The sequence below is a fragment of the Myiozetetes cayanensis genome, unplaced genomic scaffold (genome assembly GCF_022539395.1).
Source record: "Myiozetetes cayanensis isolate MyiCay16 unplaced genomic scaffold, myiCay2020 scf17, whole genome shotgun sequence".
Taxonomy (NCBI): Eukaryota; Metazoa; Chordata; class Aves; order Passeriformes; family Tyrannidae; genus Myiozetetes; species Myiozetetes cayanensis.
This window is the reverse complement of record NW_026087378.1, coordinates 10,446,246-10,466,016: the sequence shown is the minus strand read 5'-3', so window position 1 is coordinate 10,466,016 and position 19,771 is coordinate 10,446,246. Positions and strand designations below refer to the sequence as shown.

The window sequence follows — 19,771 nt, the reverse complement described above, 5'->3', positions numbered from 1 at the left end:
AGCAGAGTGAAGTGAGGTGGAAATGTCTTCCTTGTCCTTGCTCTGCTCTTGCCCTTGGGATGTAGGATCAAAACTCGGTTGGGTGGGAGGATGGTGCATGGGATTCCTTAACCTACAGGCAACTCCTTAGAGCAGCTGCAGTCAGGAAGGAACCCCACAGCACTGCAGCTGGCTGTGCCCTGGGAGCCACCCCAGGCAGCCTGTGGAGACTGAAGTTGTGTGAACCACAGCCAGATTGCCCGACTCCAAAGTGCAAGGTCTGGGCATCCAAGCAGGACCTTTTCTTTTTTCCCCAAATGACAGCAATTTGCAGTCATTCACCTGCATGATGAAGGAGCCGTGGCGCACGGGCTGCCAAGACTCTGCCCTGCTGCCGGGCAGGAGAGGAAATTCCCTGGATTTGCCTTTCATCTCAGACAAGGACACGCCGTTTGAAGCGATCGCGCAAACCGCAGCTGGCAGGGCCGGCCGGCGCGCACGCCGGGAGAGTTCAATAATTCAGCAAGCAAACCCAGAGCCAGCAGCAGACTTGGGCTCCAGCCAAGGCTCGGGACGTTGTCCTAGCATCAAAAAAAAACGCCTCTGCTCGACAGCTTGAGATCTCTCTGCTCGGGAAAGCACCGTCTGCCAGGGGAAGGAGAAATCCTCAGCCCACAGGTTTCCCTCTGCTCCAGTGGCGGCAAGGGGCTCATGTACCGATTCACACTCGTGTGGTGTGACCTTTCCCTATCTCAGCAGCGCAAAGGGACTCAGAAAGCTGGCTGGCTTTTGCCAAAATATTAGGAAATGCTGCTGTTTGCCCTAGTCCACACAGTAACCACCATGGGTTTTATATTTTTTCTCCATTTTTCCCCTTGCTATTCTTATCTTTTGTTTCATTTCTTTCTTTTTTATTTCATTTTTTTCTCTCTCTCTCTTCAAATAAAGTGTATTTAGTGCTGGTGAAAGGTGCTGAATTGGCAGCCTCGAAGATGGGTGTCGCCCTACCCAGCCCAGGAGAGCCCTGGGGCTTTCTCTGGGCTTTGTCCACTTGGTACCACCCCTGTGTAGGACAGCTCACAGGTCCCGGGCTTCCCTGCCCTCTCCCATGCCTGCCTCTTGCTGTGCTGGTTGGGACACCCGCGGCTGAACATGACTCCAACCTCCCTTGGGTGCCACTTGTCTCTCTGCCTTCATTTAGTGCCTAACCCAGACCTGACCCCAAGTGCTTCAGTGCAGACTGATTGTCTCTTCCTTCGTGCTCTCTTTTACCTGCCTTACTAAAGTGCAAACAAACACAGCTGAGTCACCCTGGGTGCTGCAGCCAGCTCACACCCAGGGTCCCAGAGAGGCAAGTGGGACACCAAACCCTTAACTTGCCCGCTGGCCCCAAGCCAGGCTTTCAAGTCACACCACAGAGGTGTTTGGCACATTCTCCCCTACCCCCAAACACCAACACTAACATGTGCTACCACTCTGCTCACCCATTCCCACCTCCCTCCCCCCTTTCCCCATCCCCACCAAGCTGTGCCAGCCTCCACCAGGTAAGCAGGGGGGGCAAAGCAGCCTGCTCCATCTTCCCATCCATGTTAAAGGTAAATGCAGCACCAAAATAGATACAAAAATAGAGTTTTGGGTCCATCGGCCCAGCTTCACTATTAATATTACTGCTATGAAATGTCTGAAAATAAGAGCTGCTCTCTCTATACACACCTGCCCCCCCCAACCCCCGACAATATTGCCACAAGCCCGGTCCTGTCACAAGGCAAGAAGATGCCTGTTTTCTCTATATTTTAAATACAATCACTTCCATCCCCCCATTGCAAACAAACATGGCAGAAAGGGGTTTGGAAAAACAAACAAACAAACAAACAAAAACAACACAAAACCAACCGAAACAAATGAAAGAAACCCTATTTTAAAAATCCTTCCTAATTTCTAGCATTCTGAATAGCATTTCTGACTCCTGGGACTCGAAGCCTGCCAGGTTGTTTGAAAGGACAGAAGGTACCTGTGATTTCTGATGAAGGCCCTGATGTCCTTCCTGTGTTTCCTTTGGAAGCTCTCTGATGGGGATGAGAGAGATAATGTATTTGCTTTCCTCTATGCAAAAGTCACAAAGTGTTTGATCGGCAAACCCATGACTAAAAAAAGTAAATATATAAAATAAACAACAACCCACAGCCTCTTTCTTAAGTTTCCCCATCTATCCAGTTTTCAAAGTGCAAAACCTAGAGAAGCATAGAATTATTTTCTTGAGGTGTTTTTCCTCTTCTGTTAGGGCTTTTTTGCCCCACGTGCTTGACTGGCATGGCCTTTCTATAGCAAAAGTCAGATAAAGCATAATTGCAGTCGTTTCTGCACATGGAATTATGAATCATTCCAGTGACTTGAGAATCTAAGCTGTTAATAGGCTAAAAAAAAGGAATTTTTTTTTTTGTTCATCTTCTTTTTTTTTTGTTGTTTTTGATTGTTTTCTTTTTGCATTATAATTAAGCATGAATATATATTACTATATTACACTGCTTGGATTGCTGGAGCGATCCAAACCTTCCTATGCTGTAAAACTAACCCCCACCCTTGCACTCCCCAGATCAAGAGCTTCTTTTCTCCTCCCTGCGCCAGTTACCCTCAGTTCACATGATTAAAAGTCCCTCCCAGCCCCCCCTCCCTGTTCTTTTTTTTTTTCTTTTTTTTTAGTAGATATTGCCGCATTCTTAAATTCATGCATTGCTGCATTGCTATTGCACATATATAAAGGATCGCTCGCTCCCTCCCGGCCGCTCCCCTCCCCTCACTGGTTGTGCACGTCCTCTCTGCGGACGATCTTGTAGATGATCCAGTAGAAAATGTTGAAGATGAGGAATGCCATGGGGAAGCCGATGCGGGAGATCTTGTCGATCTTCTTGGCTCGCTGGATGAAGAGCTTCCGCATCTCCTCGGGCGAGCGCGACGGCGGCGGCACCGGGTTGGCCGTGTTGTTGTTGTTGGCGCCCTTGACAGAGATGCCGTCCTTGGCTTGCAGGCAAGCTGGTCCCATCCCGTAGGCAGTGAAGTTGAACCTGCCCTCCCCAGCTTCGTCCTCCTGGAACAGATTCAGCATGGGACTCTACTTAAAATGAGATATAGACACTGCACCCTCGCTATAAGGCTCTCCGCTGACAGGCTCCTGCTCTGCACGGGAAAGATGCTCCCACCACGCCCTGACCTCAGCACCCTTGGACAAACCCCCTGCTCTTGGGAGTTCAGCCTTATAGAGGGGTGCCAGTTGTGTGATGCACAGATGCAAATCAGGGGATCCAGGCACCCCGTGGAGAACAGGACTGACTTCCACCCCGTTGAGCTCTTTGGCATATTGAAGGGTTTATGGCACTGCTTTAATTTTTCCAATTGCATCCCCTGTTTTGCTTCTGCCTCTCCCTCCCCCCCCAACTCCTACCAGCACCTTCTTTGCTTTGCCTGTGCAGTTGCAGCTTGCCCAGAAGGAGTGGGCTCCATGTAACTCACGTAGCTGAAGCCACAGTGTGAGACTTCCTACAGAGTTACATGGATGTGCAGGAGCCAAGATTTGACCAGGAAAAGAGCTCTGCAGCCAGCGTGCAAACAGCCCTCTGATTGCCTGCCCACAGGACCCCTCCAGCCCCACAGCCCTTCCCACAAGCCAACTTTTAGGTGAGGAACAGAAGTGCCCTTCTGTGGGTTGGTGGTAAGACATGACTGCTTGTGGTCATGCCAATTATTAAGAAAAAAATTAATTTATTTTCCAAGTTAAAGGCAAATGCTATTGCTGGTTTTGTGTTTGTGATTTTTGTTTTGTTTTGTTTTGTTTTGTTTTGCTTTATTTTTGTTGGGTTTTTTGTTTTGTTTTTGGTTTTGTTTGTTTGTTTGTTTTTGTGTGTGTGTGGGTTTTTTTTTGGTGAAAGTCTTGCTGGTGTCTCAGAATGATTTAGCCCTGTTTTACTGAACACAGGGATGTAACCATTACAGTCCCTACGTGCCAGGACCTACCAATGTCTCCCCGTGTGCCCCAGTAAATACAGACAGCATAATGGGTTTGGAGAGAGCTGTCTAGCTGATCTCTCTGATCTAATCCAGAGGGAAGAAGGTAAGAGGTGGCTCAAAAAATGGAAAGGACCAAGTGAAACCTGGCAACAGGTTGATTTGTTTTGTTGGGGTTTTTTTCAGAGAGGAAGAAAGACTCCTAACGATGAGGATAAGATAGCACCTTGCATCTAACTGGCAAAAGTAGAAACAGATTTTTCTGGATTGTCTGGTATTAATGCCAGACCATGGCACAGTGTCTGGCACATTGAGCTGTGAAGAATAGCCAGTAGGTTTTGATGCAGACCTAATAAATGGCATGGGCTTGTCCTCTCCCCAGCTGCCTCCACAAGCATGGACCACTGCAACAATCTCACTTGATTTTAGCCTGGCATGTCATGCCTAAACCAGGCACAGCTACCCAGACAAGTCAGGACATCAGGACAGAGCAATTAGGCTCTTTGGCAGCTGCACTAACCCATTTGCATATTAGCAGTCGGCTTTTAGTTTTCTGATGAGCCTGCAAACCTTGTTCATTTCGATTTTGCAAGTGTTTTTGTTTATGCTTTGTTCCAATTAAATTGCTGTGAGATTGGGCAGGGAGTGTACGAGCAGCCTTGTGTTCAATGGAACAGCTCTGGCAAATATCTCTTTAACTCGTCTGTGTATTAGGGGCTTTTTTTCTCTTTATTGTTTTATCAACAGACTGATCTGCATACAACAGCACAGATCCAGAGACAGGATGCTTGAATCCAGATGAAGAGATAAAAGCACTATGAGGCACCCATGTAGGTGGGTTTGGCTTTGGCTCACTTCAATGGGCTGCACCTTCTGAACCAAAGCTATCTCCACTGATTTTGGGATGGCAGGGCCTTGTTCTGATCAGACAAAGTGCTGATGATCTCATCTATTACTTCTTTTCCCTTGCATTTGTCCCACATTTTTCCTCCATGGACCTGACTGTGTTGGGCACAATTACCTCCTGTTTTACATATCGGATGACTGAGGCAGAGAGAGAAAAACCTACAAAACCCCAGGGATTCCTGCTCCTCAGCCCCCAGTTCCTCCTGGAATGGTGGTAGTTCTCCAAGCATACACTGTGAACTACTACAGGACAGGGTAGACCTTGGGAAAGACTTTTAAAGGCTGGGACAGTGAAGCAATGAAATGGAGGGAGGTCTCTGGATGGGATGGATTGTGGAGGACTATTTAAAATAGAGGGTAGACAAATACCTCCAAGGAATATTTAAGGCAGACCCTGGTGGTCACCTAGGGGCTGACTTGAGATTTTCATCAGCAAAATTTTCTTTGTTTTTTCTTTCCTAGCAAACGTACTGTTTTTTAATGATAACCTGAGGACAGCCTCTCAGGCTGAAAATTTGCTAATGCCTTCCTGATTCTACCAGTTAATTAAGGACAATTTTTAAGTTTTCGGCCTTGTGACCACAGCTACCTTTGTGTTTCTTTCTAGTGTATTCTGTGAGGTGAAGTCTTTGCTGTGGCACCTCAGCCTAAAAGCCAGTAGAGCCCAGGCTGCAGGAGATGCATGTCAATGCAGGCACGCTCAGATTGGCATCAGTCATGGCAGGAAAGCATGGAGCGAGGCTAAGGCTGAGGATAAAGCTATTTCCTTCCAAGAGGAATTTGCAGTCAGTCTGAGAAGCAGATGCTTTTGAACACGGAGATGACAGAGACAAAAGAGGTGTCACTTACCTCCGGGCTAAAGCAGGCTGTCTTGTTGGGGGGGATGCTGTTCTCTGATAGGCATCCCTCACACCTCCCTGCCTGCCTCCCCCCAGCCCTGGCTGCAGCTTCTGAAGAGGAGAACTCAGACTAAAACACTGCTGTGAGAATTGTTCTGTTGTGAACAACTCTTTTGGCTTAGACCACTTGGCTGGCTAACAAAAACCAGCCTGCTGGACCCCCGGGGTCAGCAGGCTGTTCGAACAGACACAATGCACTGAGGTAACCCTGGTTTTTGATGTGTGAGCCTCCCTAACATCTGATCATATACTGAGAACTTCCCTGGGAGCTTGTGGATTGGTTCAGATGACCACAGTGTTCTGCTGGGAGAGATTTCAGCTGTGGCCTTCATGCTTTATGTATTACCTTATGATGCCTCCTCTTCCTTCTGAACCTGAGCAGCTCTTTGTGCTGCCGAGACACAAAGTTGACGGCAGCGTATTCTAGAAGTGCAGAGAACACAAACAGCAAGCACACAGCCATCCAGATGTCTATGGCCTTCACATAGGACACCTAGGAGTCAGAAGAAGAGACTGAGATGGGCTAGCTTCTTCACCCAAATGCCTTTTTGTTGCCATTTTACGTTTTACTCCCAAGGTCTTTGGAAGGAGTTGACCAAACCATGATCTGCTCTTGGATACCAGAATCTAGTTCATCTAACATGAATGTATTATAAGTTCACTGAAACTGTAAGAATTATTGCTCATTAAGAGACCAGGAGCAGTTTTTAATTTGCCCATGTTTTGATTATGCTTTTTTATGTACAAGGAAATTAGTAATCCAATCCGATCATACTGGAGGCCCTTCATAAAGGGGAATTCAGTACTGTTATAAAAGTATGATGGTCAACTGACTACAGAGCTAAAATGTACAGGGCATATCCATGTGGCTTGTTGCTGTGCTGAGTGCTGAACCTTAAGGGGAAGTTTTACTGCTAGTCATAGAGAATCTAGAATTTTTCAGGATGGGATTGGATTTTAGTCAGTTTGCCCTTATAATGGAATAGTGCAATGGCAGCAGAATTCCTCTTGTGTTGAGCAGGAGGATCTGCGTGGTGATTCACTTATATGCTATCCCCAGAAGGTGCATGTTTTGCCCCTGGTGAAGATAAGTTTGTCCCCTACCTTGGGCAGTGATGCTCGGGAACCAGAGCTCTGTGTGGTCATAGTGAGCACTGTGGTGATCCCCAGGCCAACACGAGCTGGTGCAGCATCCATGTTGATCCAGAAGGAGATCCAGGAGAGAATGACAATGAGGAGGCTGGGGATGTACATCTGGATCAAGTAATAGCCCATCTGCCTCTCCAGGTGGAAACGAGCTTCTATACAGGTGAACTTGCCTGAGGAGGACAGGAGATGCATGGAAGATTACTGGTAAGGCACAGTGAGCCTCCTGATTTCAGCCAGTGTCTGAGGACTTTCCTTGCATTGCCTAGAACCAGAGTCTTGTTGGAGGAGGAAATGAACAGCTGATGCCCAGCTCTGCAAGGGCATGTAGTGACAGGACAAAGGAAAATGGCTTCAAACTGAAAGAGAGAAGGTTTAGATTAGATATTAGGAAGAAATTCTTCCCTGTGAGGGTGGTTAGACCCTGGCACAGGTTGCCTAGAGAAGCTGTGGTTGCCCCATTGCTGGCATTGTTCAAGGCCAGGTTGGATAAGGCTTGGAGCAACCTGGGATATTGGAAGGTGTCTCTGTGGGGGAGTTGGAGCTGGATGATCTTTAAGTTCCCTTCCAGCTCCAAACATTCTGTGATTCTATGAACATCAACATAGCAAGGAAAGCTCTTGGCAGTATGTCCTTTGTCACTTAAATTTCAAAGACAAAAGAAGATTCTAGGAGAGAAAGTCCTGATCAAACACCCTTGAACTGATACAGATGTTACTGGGGACAAGAGGATTTCACACATTTGTGTCCATTAGCTTTTCACTGGCTATATATGTGTATATTTCCTGGCAACTTACCTATGTGTATTTGTGTCTGTTGTCCCTAGATGTGTAGGACAAGGTTTGTATCAGCTGAGTAACATCAGACACAGCAAGAGACTCTGGCAAATGCACAACCTTAACTTCCTCTCTACTGAACCCAGCAGATAAGGCTAAACACCACTGACCTGTGTTGTAGTGCTTTGTGCAGTATCTCAAGTCTTTTTCTTCTTTGAGAATAAACTGAGGCAATGTCAGCCCGTCGGCAACTTGCACCGCTCCTTTTTCTTGCCACTCAAATATGAGATCATTCATTGTGTAGCCAACTGTTGAGAGGAGGGGACAAACACCACGTGAAACACATTAAATACTGATCTGGAAAGGGAGAGTGTTGCAGAAGAGACCTATGCTTGGAGGCAGGGGTGTGTCCTGGCCTTCCTTGGCAATGCTGTCATGAATAGGATTTGGGTTGAGGCAAAACTGCTTGTGCATGTGATGAGAACCAAGATGATGACCTGCAGTGGAGCTGCAATGGTTTGCAATGAATTGTCTATAATAAATCACGTTTTTCCTTAAATTGGGCTTTGTTGAATTTGTTTTCTACTTTTTCCAACTCAACCTCTTTCTCTGGAAGAAGCTCCTCGTCTTTCCCTCCTTTGGTATAAGCAACATGTACAAGGGGCAGATGTTCATCCAGAGACACAAAATGCAGCTGAAAGCACTTTCAGCTCTCTCCTCTGAAGTTAAAGGCCAGTGTAAATACAAGCAAACCAGGGCTCCTTGCATGGGATCTTTTAAGGTTTGGCTTCTCTAGAAAATGTCACATGTGCTGAATGAATGGAAAGAAAATCCTGAGCAAGAGGTTCTTGAACAAGACTCCAGTGAAGGCTGGGCTGGGAATGGGTTGCACCTGGGAAAGGAGATGGCAGGGGAGGTGGGGAGGGAAAACAGGTTGTCTCCTCTCCAAAATGGGGATGTGCACAGGACTCACAGCTTTCTAGCTGCATGATGCACGTCTGTACGTCCATGGGGAAGTTCTTCAGGTCCATGGGGCAGGCCAGAGTCAACGTGATCCTGAGGAGAGAAGAGAGCACAAGGGAATGCCAAGCAGTTTGTGGTACTGCTGAGGAGTGAACCCCCTCAGACACCCAGTGCTGCAAACAGGCTGGGACCTTGCCTGAGACACACTGGTGTGCTGGGGGCAATGGCTCATCATTCGCCACTTCCCTGCCTGTGTCCTCACACGTGGAGTTGGAAAGCATCAGAAATGCTGAGCATTTGGGTCTGTGATAGGATTCCCAGCAGAGTCGCCTGCTGCAGATGGTGTTTCATTGCAATGTTGTTTCAGACTGTGCAGAACAAAATGTTCCCACACCAAACAGTTCAGCTGCTTCACTTTTCAGTTCTTGCCTCAGGTTCTCAACAGTCTGGATTAGCAGCAAACCCAAGCCCAATAGATGGGCCCCCAGTTACATTTGTAGAGACTGGGACTGTTTGTAAATACATGAATAGAACATTTGTGTCCCCCCCAAAAAAAACCCAACCAAAAAGAAATTTGTTCAAGATCATATGCTTCTGTGGGGGGAAAGAGAGGCTTCAGTGGGATCTTCTGCAGGGAAAATGCCCTGTGCTAAGTCAATATGAACTTCTGTATCTTCCTGAATTCCTGCTGAGCCCCTTGAGGCCTCTACTTCTGTCTTCATTTTCTGCTAGGTGCAGGCTGCATTTTCTGTAGTACATTGCTGTGCTGCCCTGTACCATGATCTGTGCTTAAAATGTTTTTTTGGTTCAACAAATTTTGAATGATTTGCTTCAGATAGTTAGACTTGTGTTGTTTGGTTTGATAATGCTGAAAATGCTGTTCCCTGAAGTGTTTAGGGTTTTCAGCTTTTTGCCTTGATGTAGAAATAGCAGAACTACCCAGGGGACAGAAACTGAATTTTTCTATCATCAGACCTACAAGAAACTTATCAGAAGGGAAAGATACTTTAATTTAAAAGCTTATAGTGGAAGAAATTCTCTGCTTGAGTTTAGAGGCATGTTGGGACAGAAGATGTGACAAAGTCCATCTTCCTGTAAATGCCTTGCCTAGAGTTTGATTATCACAAATAGCAGTAGCCAAGAGCCAGTTAGAAAATGCCAGAGCACTGAAGAGAGGTGTGGTGGTTTTTTTTTTTTTCTTTTGAGGGGAATGACTATTTCTCCTTTTGAAAAATTTGAATTTACATTGTGCTCTTTCTTTTTCATTTTCACAGGAAAATTTACATATAAAGAAACCTATATTCTCATTTGGAGATCAGCAAGATAGCAAAGTTGATTTTTTTTTTTTTAAACAAGAACTGAAGCTGTTTTCAAGTTTTTGCCTTGGAAACAGTGATCAATTCAGCCATGTTCCCTGCTGAGTCATTGCTCTGTTTTGCAGAGCAAACCCTAGGGCTGGGGTGACCCAGTATTTCCTCTCTGTGCTCCTGCAGACCCACCTGGAACAGGACTCTGTGCCATGCTCACTGCCAAGTTGCTGGTGGCAGTTTTACTACCTGCCTGGTTTTAGGAATTAAGAAATGTGAGGTTTCCATATTCAGCCGACACACATGGCAATTCTTTTATTGTTTTGGCCATCAGGGAGCTGGTCTTTGGGCTGGAACCACCTTGATGTTTGATGGAGGTTGTCTAAATTGCAGCATTAAGGTGTTTATTTTCCATTTTATGGCTTCACGGTGCTTTTTCTTCCCCATGGCTGCCACTGGGAACTGCAGTGTGAGATGGGGTGTGCAAACCGTAGGCAAGTTTACATTACACATGAGGTGAAAAAGTCTTCAGCATAGAGTTAAACTTTTTCTGTGTATGCTCATGAAGTTTGATCTTAGTTTCACTGGTTTCAAATAAAGAGTGGATGGGGTTGGAAGTGAAGGTGGGGGATCAGATTGATTTTCTGCGGGAAAATCGGTGCAATTAGTTCAGCTCCACTGATGGATTCGTGGGTCTAGTGGTAAAGGGATAACTGCAAAGAGTTAAGCTGAGACAAGGCCATGGAGCCCTACTTAGCATTTTCCCTATTTTTTTTCTTTTTGGTCAGGAAAGGCTTCAGTTTTGAAAGCAGAGTTTTCATGAGCTTCTACTAGTTTTCACAGAGTACAGCTGGCTTTAGGCTTGTGCTAGTACAAAATATCTCAAGTAATTTTACATTAGGGATGTTATGGAATCCTAGAGAGGAGCCTAAGTTCTTGGACTGGGAAATGTAAAGATCAGCTAGATTCCTTCCCAGACCAACCCTCTGTCTCAGTATGCTTTGGCAGAAGTCCCTTCCCACCACATTGCTAACTGTGTGATCTCCCACCTTAAAAACCCCTAAATTTCTCTTATCCATCATCATGCTCTAGGCTTGAACAGCGGGAGTTCAGCTCTGTCCTTCCCGTGGGACTCTTCCCATGGAGTCACCTCACCTGATGCTGTAGAGGACATTGCCGTTTCGGGAGATCCTCAGCAGCTTGTTGTCTGTGGTAATCTCATGGAAGTGGGCCCCTTTCTCATTAGCAAAGAACAAGTCAGGCTTCCAGATGGAGTCCAGCATGGAGGGGTCCAGGTCCAGGGAGTCGTCAGGGTACTCGTTGTACGCCAGCCGCGGGTCGTTCCACTGCTGTCGCAGGAAGATGTTCACCCTGTAATCCTTCACGGTGGGAACAGAGAAACACAGTCGGTGCTCAGAGCAGGCTGAAAGTGCTGAGAACTGGGGACCACCTATTAAAATCATTCTCAAAACCCAAACCACGTCCAGGCCCGGCTACGCCAAGCATTTTTGGCATTATTTCTCAAGGAACTGTTATCAATTTTTAGCTTTGTAGCTTAGAGCTATTTCATAGCATGAGCAGCTGCCTGTCCTTGCAGCCCTCTGTTACAGCAATTGTCAGCTGTGTGTGAAGTGTCAGGACCTCTCGTCTGGACCCTGGGGCTGGAGAGGCGATGTGCAGAGGTCACAACGGCCCCTGTCAGCAGGATGATGTTGCAGAGGATGAAGAGGGAGTGGAAACTGAAGCCAGTTTCCTTTCAGTGCTGAACCTTCCCATATTGTGACTATCTGTGGTTTCCCCGGACTTGGGAAAGAAAGGAAAGGCACTGTGAGACAGGCAGTCCATGGAAGGGAAATTCCTGTGTTTCCAATGATAGGAGGGTAGCTCAGATGAACTGACAGGAGCAGCTGCCTTTGGTGAGAGTATGTGAACATGAGAAAGATGTGCCTGAAGTCTGCTCTCCTAATGCTCAGTGTGTGTTCTGGGTTACCCTCTCTAATTTCAAAATGCCATAAATGCTACAGATTTTATAGGATGGTCATCTTCTTTAATTGTAGCTAGTCCCTCAGCACTATGCAAAATTATACCTGCTTCATACCCATGAGCCTTACAGCTCCTATAAGTTCCTCAGGCCGAGGCTGGTTGCTGAGGCTGAGCTCAGACCCTCTCCTGGACAATTAAGGGCAGTTTCTGTTCTCCCTGTCTGACCAATAGCTTCCCAGGGTGATCTGCGTGCCCCTTTTCTTCTGACTTTCACATGAGAAAGTGAGCCAACAAATTGAAATGGGGAGAGGATGTGCCAGCTATCAGGAGAGGGATAAAAGCTCCATGTCCATAAATTAATTGACATTTTCTAAGTATAGAGGCAGACTGAGTCTGAAGAACAGTCTGTAATAAACCCATTTCACTGCCCTGGCCCAAACTAATAGTTGCTCTTATGATTAAGGGTTTCTTGGGTGCCTTTCTAGTACTAATGTACTTTGAAGACTTTTATTAAGAGGCAATTAATGGGGGTTGTGTCTGATGTCCTTGCTGGTATCTATTACCTGCTGCAGGCACTGGGTGACAGAATCTCCCTGACTCTGCCACCAGGTCTGTTCCTTCCATCTGGAGAACACAAAGCTCTGGAGTTGAAGGGTGCATGTGTAGGAGAGTCTTTCTGAAGCCTCTGCCTCAAGTGCTCGCTTGACTATGAACCCCACAGCCTCTTGCCCGGGAGGACACAACTCTTGTGTGTCCAGTCACCCTGGAGGGTTGGGAGAGGATTGTGTTGGATGCCTTGTGTTTTGGATGAGGCGGTTCATAGCCAAGCACGTGGTCTAGAATCTGTTTCAGGCCACTTAGTGCCATCTGCGTCCTCAGAGCACAGAAGCTGCTAATGACATTAATGATTGTGACAACAGCAAATGAACCAAGCACTTGACGCTAAAAGGAGCAGACCTCTGAACATGAAAAAGAGTTGCAACACTCTTTCTTTCTGCTGATATCCCAAATGTCACCTTCACAAGTCCTAGCGCATCCCTCTGACTTAATTATTCATCTCTGTCGACCCTGGATGATGTGTCTTGAGAAAATGTGAATAGCTGAGGACAGATTGGAGCCAGGGTCTCAGTGCAGGACCAGCCTGTGATGCAAGCCTGGAAGGGGAAAGTAAGCCTGCATTTCCATTTTCCACACAGCAGCTCCCAGAACAACGTGTATGTTTTCAATTCTCCCTTTTCTACGTGTAAAGATCTGCAGCCATTGCAGTCAGGGGAAATCAATGTCACTGACCTAATAGGTAGAAAGCAAAAGGTTGTTTTGCTTATTCAGCTACAAATAAGGTAGATGGGAGCAGGTCAGCTCAAGTTTGGGACTTATGTCGTGTACAACACAAATTAAACTCATGTTTGGAAGAAACTTCAGCGGTAGCTGCCCAGAAGTGTGCTCAGCCTGATGGAGTGGTGGAAGAGGAGGGGGGAGGAATGGAGCCAATCTCCCTGCAAGAGTCTGTGTTACTGTGGATAGGCTTTGTTGCTGGAGTAAATTCACTGAATCAGCTTCAAAACTTGCCAGAAGGTAATGAAAGGGTGAGATGAGAGGTGTAGTGTGGTTTGTGTTGCCACCACAGCAGGCATGAGAGACCACAGGCAGAATGACAGCCAACAGTCTTTGTCACCATGATGAGGACTCTTAATTAAGTGCCATGGGCTAAATGAAAATTAACTTCTTACAGTAGGTGGCTGTGAGAAGGTCCCTCCCAACTCAACTCCAGAGTCAAGGTGTCCAATACTCATGTCCTACGTGGAAACAGTGTAGTGAACGAGGGGATGAGCAGCAGTGTGGTAACTGTGCTACTCTGTGCTCCTCCTTTGGAGACAAGTGTTTGTAGTGGACACTTTTTTGTTTTGGAATACAGGTAGCCAAGCATTTATGTTATCATATAAAAAAGGCAAGGACAAAGAAATATAATACATGGACTGAGTGCAATTCTCTGGCTTTTCCATTTTATGGCAATAGTCTTTCACCTCTGTGTGTGATTTTATGCAGGTTTACTTCACAGTCCTGGCCTGGCCACTGAGAATGTTTTCTCCCTGATGCCTTTTCCCTTACGTCAGACAGCTGCATCACACTGGGGTATGGAAGGTTCTGAGCAGCCTTTTAGGTTTGTTGTGTCCAGGCTTCTTTGAACATAAATGTAACACCAAGCAGTGTGGCTGCAAACTGGACATGACAGTGCCTGAGGAGCCAGCAGAAGGCATGGAGAGCAACTGGGGTATGTCTGTGGCTGTGACACAGCCTAAGAGAAGGGTTATAGTACTCTGCACCAGCTAAAGGACCCTGTGTGCTGCAAGCTTTGTCCTGGGCACTGCAGTGAAGCTGAGGGGTGATGAGCCAAACAACACTCATTCTCTGGCTACCTTGAGATGTGCAGCATTTCTCCTGGATGCTGCTGTATGAGATCTTAATTAGCATCACCAAGACGCCCACAGTTATTCCTAAATGATGGACACAATGGACCAATTTATGATGTGAACTTTCAAGCAAAGAAAACAAGAGGTTTGACTGGGGCTGCAAAGTCAGCCAAAAAAAAAAAACCAAAAAAATCTCTTTCTCCATATCCTTCTTATGACTGGAGTCCCTCATTTGTGTGCCAATCACATCCAGGCATTGATTACCTTGTGCAGCCTGCTCCTCTGGCTGTCTTGGGAATGGGGAGCAGCAGCTCTGTGCAGTGAAGGCATTCAGGAGCTTTGCAATTTGGCACAGAGGCATTTTACTCCCAAGAGGGAAATGACACAAGGCAGGAAGAAAAAAAAAAAATAACTGAAGTGATCAAAGTAGTTCAATTTGATAGCGCTGAAATGAAATTCTGCTTAGTGACCTCGCAAGGAGACGAGGAAACAGAAGATCATTTGAGACCTTTCCTTCCCAAGATCCCACAGCCCTGGCATGTGCTGCTGGAAGCAGTGGCAGGCTGGAGGCAGTGCTGCGAGACTCTCAGGAAACTCATGAGGTTTCAGCCCCTGGCTCAAGGGTTCTGTCAGAGCAGCCTCTGCACTGAGCAGTTTTGGTGAGAGGCTTCCCTTTGATAAATTTACATTTTGCTGATGGAAAAATTAGGGTGGAGACTGAACTCCCTCAGAAGGGGATTCTGCAATCCCACCTGGGCAGAGCATAAGGGGCTTTAGTAGCACTGAGTTCATTCTCTAGAAAGGGAAGGAGCAAACATCTTCAAGGCTACTTGCCTTGCAAAGAAGCACTACAGCTGTCCACAAAAACAGTGAGCACACCAGGAGCAGCCCTTGGAGGGGTTAATAGGTCTAATAAGGTTAATAGCCTCCTTACTTTATCAGAGCTGTAGCTAAGTAGCCAAAATGAAGCCTGGTGTGAAACCACACCCAGGCCAGAGGGAGGAGGTGCCCCTGAGGAGGAAGTCAGAAGAGGGCAGTGCCTGATGAGGGGTGGGAGTAGTGCCCTGGTGCTTAAGAGGTGTGGTGGCTTTTTTTGTGCTGGAACCCAAAGCAGAAAGATTTTTCTGTGTCTTCCTACAAAAGGAGGGGAAAGTTTATCTCTGTGAGCCAAGGATGGAGCTGCTGCTGCTGCTGGTGAGTGAGTTGTATCCAGCATCCTGAATTTCAAGTGTGTTTAGTTGTGAGGTTTTGTTCTTCAGCTTGAGGGGTTTTTGTGTCCTTGGATTTGAGTTGCATAGTCCCATTTCATGGCTTTTTTTTTTTTTCTCCCCTCCCTTCTTCATTCAATGCAAAGACAAACTCCAGCCACACACACAGCTGAAGCACTGCAGCTACAACAGTGAAATGGCAGCAGGCTGTGAGTTGTTGTGAAAACCTTTTCATTTTGTGCTGTGTGACTTGCTATGTGCTTATCATCTCTGTGGGACTGATGGTTGGGTTTAAGAATGACTGACTGCAGAAAACTTTGCTCAAAACCTCACCTTTGCTACAGGCTTTGTGCATTGATACTTATATCTTTTGCTGATCTTGGGGTGAGTGGGTTGGTATTAAATGTGTGACCCATTCACTTCATCAGACATGTCTGCTGCACTGTGGCTTAGGAGGCTGGAATGAATTGCTTGGTTTGCTTTGCAGGATGGATTATTTTCTTGTTGGAAATCTCATGTACAGTTGCCTCTGAGCAAGTGCTTAAAAGTTGGACAGTTGCAGCCTCCAGCTCCTCCTGTCCTCAGGAGATTCTGGGAGCCCAGTTGTGGCTGTGTTGCAGCTGGCTGGAAGGTCACATTTGGTTTGCTCTTTTCAGATGAGATAACTATGGCATGAACGCAGCAAAAATAAATTTGCATATATGTGCTGTGTGTAAGGGAGCCTGCGCTGACTGGTTTGTGATTTTTCTTTTTTACTCTCCAGTTTGCTGCATGTTGATCCTTTTTAAAACATGGGACTGGATCTTGAGTCCAGCTGGAGCTCTAGGTGATGATATAAAAAAAATATTCCTACTTCTCCATCTGCATTCATTGTGTATAAAATGCTCCCAACTGCCTGAGTCGGTGAGAAGGACATAAAATTGGAGCTTCCATTGGAAGAGAGAGCCAAGGGCATCACTTAATTTCAAGTTTGCTGTTAGAGCAGGGAATTTGTTAATGAAGTGCTCAGATAATCCTACCAGTTGTCTCATGCTACAAGGAAAAGCCAGAGCAGTTTATTCACTTAAAAGCAAGACCTGTTCCTGAGGTGCTTGAGTTCTGTTTGTTTTGAATGAGGAATTTGTATGTCTCCTATAGATTTTGTGGACTGTTATGACTTGGGGGGGGGGATTTGGTTATACTTTTGAAGAGCAAAAAGGGATTTAACATCTTTGTTTGGTGTTTTTAATGAAAATAATTGGAAAGAGTGGATGCATCTTGCCCTTGGGAATCCCTTGCTGGTGGATGCACTGTTGCAGTAATGCTTTAGGACAGGAGTCTGCACTTATCTGGCTGTTGTGGTTGGTCATATCTTTCCCCTGGAAGCACTGGTTGGGTTCACAGGGATGTGTTCCCAGTCACAGGTTCCCTTGTCCTTAGAGCTCATGGCAAGTGAGGCTGATGGATATAAGCTATGAGCTGCAATCTAACATAAATGTCCAATCAATTATGTGCACCACTAGAGGCTTTTATGTCTCCAGTTCTCCAGGATTCTTAAAGGAGTTACTTCCCTTCTCTAAGTCAGGTCTGCTTTAGGAGTTGTGTTTTCTGGATGACTTTTTTTTTTTTTTTTTAATTTCCCCTAACCTTACAGCAGTTTTCAGATCTCCATTTTTTGCCTTGTTCTTCTGGAACCTTTCTGGGGCTTTCTGCCCAGCTGAGTGGAGTCTGTGCCTTCTCTTGGCCCCAACTCCTTTTTTACTTCCTTCTGAGGTTTGTAGACTCAAGTGGCTGTGTCAAATACCTGGTTTGTTCTATTTTTCTGTATTTTCTCCTCTCTCTTCCAATCATACCTTAAGCTGTGAGTGAACATTGACCTCCAGTTTCTCTAATCCTCTCATGATGACCTCATAGTTTACATTGCTTTGTGATATTCAGGCATTATAAAGTAAAATGGTACCAGTGGTATTTTCTGTAGGATGTAACAGCCCACTAAGGAGATGTTTTAAAGCATTCTCCAACTGCACATGTGATATCCATAAAAACCTGTGGCTTCTCTCACAGGTAGTAGTGCAATAATTAAATATAAACTGACATAATACTCTGACCTGAACCTGACCAGGCCTAATGATGGGGGTTTAAAACATAATGTTCTTTCTCTTTTTGGCCAGTGAAGCAGTTGGGGGAGTTTTGTCATCATCAGTCACAGGGGTCAATGATAGACTACAGCTTTCCTTGTGGTAAAACATCGATTTGCCCTCCTCTCTCTTCTGCAAACTTCCACCCCTCCTCTCCTCCCCTGATGCTTGACCACAAGTTCCACTTGTCTGAATTCAAAGTAGCCAAGTCTGTCCCAAAATCCCTTCACAAGAGGACTGTCTGTTGTTCCCAGAAACAGCACTGGGGAGCTGACACTGCCTGTTTGACCTGCTGCATCCTCAAACAGCAGGGAGGGACTGGCTTCTCTGCAGAGTAAGTCCCAGATTATGAATCCCAAGGACCTCTCTGGCTTGCTGAGACCTCCTTTTTAGATGTTTCAGGCCCTGTGTTGCTTGTGTTCTGGTTGGTGTTTACAAGCAGAACTGCTGTTCCCTAAGAAGTGCATCATATCAGGCTGTGTGCAATGCGGTGTCAGCCTGACATCTGGACTAGCTTGTCAGAGCTGCCTTGGATATTTCTAGACAAAGCAATGTGCCCAGAGGGTGTTCTTGGGTTCCCATGGGAATTTCTTTTTTTTCTGTGGAAGACAGACTATGAAATGAGTGGCATCTGGAGAGGATAGCAAGCCCCTGCAGCCTGTCTTGGAGGTGAACTGAATCTCTGGCTCTCTCATGCTAGTCTATGCTAATTTTATGGAGCATCCTGCTTACAGGGATCATGTGGCATCTTTGTATGACTGCTCCAGTGCATCTCACAATGTAGGACATATGCACTGAAAAACATGTCAATGGAATGTGCTCTGTACATCCCACAAGGATCCTTTGTGGCCCTGCCCTGCTCCTTTGCACTCTGGAGTGTCTCTGCTGCTTATGTAGGAACAGTGTTTCTTGCCTGTAAGGCCAGAGGAGGTATCCAATAAAACAGTAAATTAGCAGCAGATGTGTATTTCAGCTCTAGTTCTTCCTTTTTTGCTTTATATACAAACGAATCCACGATGCACTTCTTGCCTACGAACTCTGATAAATTCTGCAATCCAAGTAGGAAATCTGTTTCCTTGTGCTTGGACAGAATAACAGCGCATTTTTATTTGATTTTTTTTTTCCTACTACCAGAACTGAAGTACCCCCAATGCAAACCCTTCCAGCTGAATGGTATAGTGTCAGAAGAGACTTATAACCCCAGGTGAATGGCTGTGGATCTCCTCTGACAGTGGTGTGCATGCCAAGTAATTTGTTCAAGTTGAGGGGTGTGATCTGTATATAAAACCCATAAACTCCTTCCCCAGTGCACAAAATGCCTGAAGCTGGAGCCTTGCATTCTTCATTCAGCATTTTTCTAGAAAAAGAATTACCGAAGGGTAATTAAACACCATATTTCTGGATTATCTTTAATTAGCACAGCAGTAAGGCACTGTACCTCCAGAGTTTTCCTTTGCTGTTCACTGATTATGTCACAACCAATCTTTAATAGTTTTCAGATGGAGCAATTATCTCCTGTTCTAGTGATCCTCTGCTCCTAGTGCCTTGCCAATTACATACAGCCTTTAGCCATGCTCACTAATTTTGTATGAAGCGAGCCTTAACTCACAAATATTGGTTTTGATTTTCTATTAAAAACCATTTTCTACCAGAAATATGTCTCCAAGAAAATAATCGTCTTAATCTTCAGTCTCATAATTCTCATAAACTTCGGGAATCTGAAATATGGTGGAAACTAAATTTGAGTTTAGCTTATTTTTTTTTCCTCTCTTTGAATCCAGATTCGTTCTGGATTTATGCCCACTTAAACACAAAGTATCTGCAACTGCCTCTGAGCTTGGAGCCTCAGGCAAGTCTTCAGAAAAAGACTATTTGTTTTGCTTTCTGTCTGTTGTCCTTTGCCTGTGCAGTGTTTTTGTGAGACGCAGACAGAGGCTGTGTGATCTTCAGCTCCGTGCAGTGTGAGTCTTGTGTGTTGACCATTAATTTACTCAAACCTTAGGTAAGCTCGGGGGACACTGAGACAATATTTTGCCCTGGTCACACCAAAGAGGAGGGTGATGCTGCATTTTCTGGG

At 45.8% G+C, this 19,771-nt stretch overlaps 1 protein-coding gene across 2 annotated transcripts in view; it reads right to left on the bottom strand.

The window, feature by feature from the left end:
* Window positions 1–2,732: 2,732 nt before the first annotated feature.
* Window positions 2,733–19,771, bottom strand: part of GLRA1 (glycine receptor alpha 1) — a 36,932-nt gene continuing 19,893 nt past the window's right edge. The window contains exons 4-9 of one of the 2 annotated variants that reach the window (XM_050312301.1): window positions 11,131–11,354; window positions 8,679–8,761; window positions 7,876–8,013; window positions 6,888–7,102; window positions 6,130–6,276; window positions 2,733–3,088 (exon numbers count right to left, since the gene is read on the bottom strand). In XM_050312301.1, the coding sequence (XP_050168258.1) occupies window positions 2,774–3,088; window positions 6,130–6,276; window positions 6,888–7,102; window positions 7,876–8,013; window positions 8,679–8,761; window positions 11,131–11,354 (1,122 nt within the window). In that variant the 3' untranslated portion in view covers window positions 2,733–2,773. The remainder of the gene's footprint in view (window positions 3,089–6,129; window positions 6,277–6,887; window positions 7,103–7,875; window positions 8,014–8,678; window positions 8,762–11,130; window positions 11,355–19,771) is intronic. The other variant, XM_050312302.1, reaches the window with a different exon arrangement.